At 62.3% G+C, this 2,554-nt stretch overlaps 1 protein-coding gene across 1 annotated transcript; it reads right to left on the reverse strand.

Annotated features, from left to right (window-relative positions):
- Positions 1-1,623, reverse strand: LOC144484285 (N-acetyllactosaminide beta-1,3-N-acetylglucosaminyltransferase 2-like). Its single transcript, XM_078202812.1, has one exon. It carries the CDS (start codon positions 1,621-1,623, stop codon positions 1-3), a length of 1,623 nt encoding a protein of 540 aa, XP_078058938.1.
- Positions 1,624-2,554: the final 931 nt, after the last annotated feature.

Consider the following 2,554-nt stretch of genomic DNA (forward strand, 5'->3'; position numbering starts at 1 on the left):
TCAGTCGCAGGTGACATTGGGCTGGTGGAGCAGGTCCCAGAGGTGCAGCATGTCGCGGGGTCCGCGGGCGTGCACCATGAGGAGGCGGCGGGCAGCGCAGGGGTCGCGGCGGTGGGTGGCGTTGCCGCCAAAGCTGCGGAAGCCGGGGTGGTGCACGGGCAGAAGGCCTAGCTGCCGCAGGCACATGCCGGTGTAGACGTCGTCGATGGGGAAGAGGGGGAGGCGGCGGGCGGCGCGGGCCAGCCAGGGGGCCAGGCGGGCCGAGTACAGCACCCCGGCGCCACCGGCGTAGGGCGGGTAGTAGGGGCCTCGGTAGAAGGCGCCTGGCACGTAGTACTTGAGGGCCGGGTCGCGGCTGGGCCGGGCGCCCAAGATGGCGTCACCCAGGAAGAGGTGGCGGCTTTGGCGAGACCGCAGGGCCGACACCAGGCGCAGCAGGCCGGCCGTGTTGACCAGCACGTCGTCGTCCCCCTTGAAGACGAAGGAGCGAGAGCGGGGGCAGCGCCGGGACAGCCACCGTTGGAAGAGCACCTCCTTCAGGGTCAGGTTGAGGAAGGTGTCGCGGAAGGCCCACTGCAGGAGGTCGCCGTACTGGCGGCTCTCGCAGTCCAGCAGGGTCGCCAGGCGGGACGGGCCTTCGGGGAGGCCGAGTAGGAAAATCAGACGGACTAGGCCTCGGGCCTGGCCTGGGCCTCGAGCCTGACCTGGGCCTTGGACCTGACCTGGGTCTCGAGCCTGACCTGGGTCTCGAGCCTGACCTAGGCCTCGAGCCTGACTCAGGCCTCGAGCTTGACCTAAGCCTCGGGCCTGACCTGGGGCTCGAGCCTGACCTGGGCCTCGAGCCTGACCTAGGCCTCGAGACTGACCTGGGCCTCCGGCCTGACCTGGGTCTCGAGCCTGACCTAGGCCTCGGGCCTGACCTAGGCCTCGGGCCTGACCTGAGCCTCGGGCCTGACCTCGGCCTCGAACCTGACCTAGGCCTCGAGCCTGATCTAGGCCTCGCAACTGGACTAGGCCTTGGGCCTGACCTAGGCCTTGGGCCTGATCTAGGCCTCGAGCCTGAGCTGGGCCTCGAGCCTGACCCAGGCCTCGGGCCTGACCTAGGCCTGAATCAGGGGCCTTGATTAGATCCCCATCCCAGGCCTGACCTCGACCCCAGGCCCAGCCCTGGGCCAAACGCCCCCAGGTCTGGCGGATAGCCTGCCGCTGGGCAAAGCTCTGGGCCCGGCTCTTGATGGCCAACAACAACCGGGGCCTGCCGCTGCACCAGCCCGGTGGGGGCTCCAGCACCAGTGGGTAGGCCCGGCAACGCCGGTACGTCAGGAAGTCCTGCATGGGCTGTGGCAGCCGCTGGAAGTCGGCGAAGGTGGTGGGTAGCTGGGTGTCGGGCCCGCACTCCTCCTCCGCCCCCAGGGTCTGGGCGTCGGCCAGCTGCCGCTGTTCCCGGTTCCACAACGACTCCAGCGGGCAGTCGGGCCTCCAGAAGGGGGTCTCCATCCACGGGGACACAGTGGGCTGATCCCCCTCGGGGCGGCGGTAGCTCCATAGCGCCAGGAAGATTGCCCCGTTAGTCAGCAGCGCGCAAGCCGCCCACAGCAACCACTTCTTCCGCGGCAGGTTCATGGCCGACCTGCGGGAGAGACAGAGAGAAAACAGACAAATATTACTGTGACGGAGAGAGATAGAGGGAGAGGGAAAGAGAGAGACAGTGAGAGAGAGACAGACAGAGAGAGACATAGTGAGAGAGAGAGAGAGAGAGACAGAGAGAGAGACAGAGAGAGAGAGACAGAGAGAGAGACAGAGAGAGAGAGAGAGACAGAGAGACAGAGAGAGAGAGACAGACAGAGAGAGAGACAGAGAGAGAGACAGAGGGGGAGACAGAGAGAGAGAGAGAGACAGAGAGAGAGAGACAGACAGAGAGAGAGAGACAGAGAGAGAGACAGAGAGAGAGAGAGAGAGACAGAGAGAGAGAGACAGAGAGAGAGAGACAGAGAGAGACATAGTGAGAGAGAGAGAGAGACAGAGAGAGAGAGAGAGACAGAGAGAGAGACAGACAGAGAGAGAGACAGAGAGAGAGACAGAGGGAGAGAGACAGATGGAGAGACAGAGAGAGAGAGAGACAGAGAGAGAGAGACAGACAGAGAGAGAGAGACAGAGAGAGAGAGACAGAGAGAGAGAGAGACAGACAGAGAGAGAGAGACAGACAGAGAGAGAGAGACAGAGAGAGACATAGTGAGAGAGAGACAGAGAGAGAGAGACAGAGAGAGAGACACAGTGAGAGAGTGAGAGAGAGAGAGATTCAGAGAGAGAGATTCAGAGAGGGAGAGAGACAGAGAGAGAGATTCAGAGAGGGAGATTCAGAGAGGGAGACAGACACAGAGAGAGAGAGAGTGACAGGAAACTGACAAATATTACTGTGATGGAGAGAGAGAGAGAGAGGGAGAGAGAGAGGGAGAGATAGACAGAGAGAGAGAGAGACAGAGAGAGAGAGGCAGAGAGAGAGACAGAGAGAGAGAGGCAGAGAGAGAAAGAAAGAGAGAGAGAGCGAGACAGA

The sequence above is a fragment of the Mustelus asterias genome, unplaced genomic scaffold (assembly GCF_964213995.1).
Source record: "Mustelus asterias unplaced genomic scaffold, sMusAst1.hap1.1 HAP1_SCAFFOLD_97, whole genome shotgun sequence".
Lineage (NCBI taxonomy): Eukaryota > Metazoa > Chordata > Chondrichthyes > Carcharhiniformes > Triakidae > Mustelus > Mustelus asterias.

Bases quoted from the DNA above. Each gene is read 5' to 3' on its own strand.
- LOC144484285 (XM_078202812.1), bottom strand. From the start codon at position 1,623: ATGAACCTGCCGCGGAAGAAGTGGTTGCTGTGGGCGGCTTGCGCGCTG.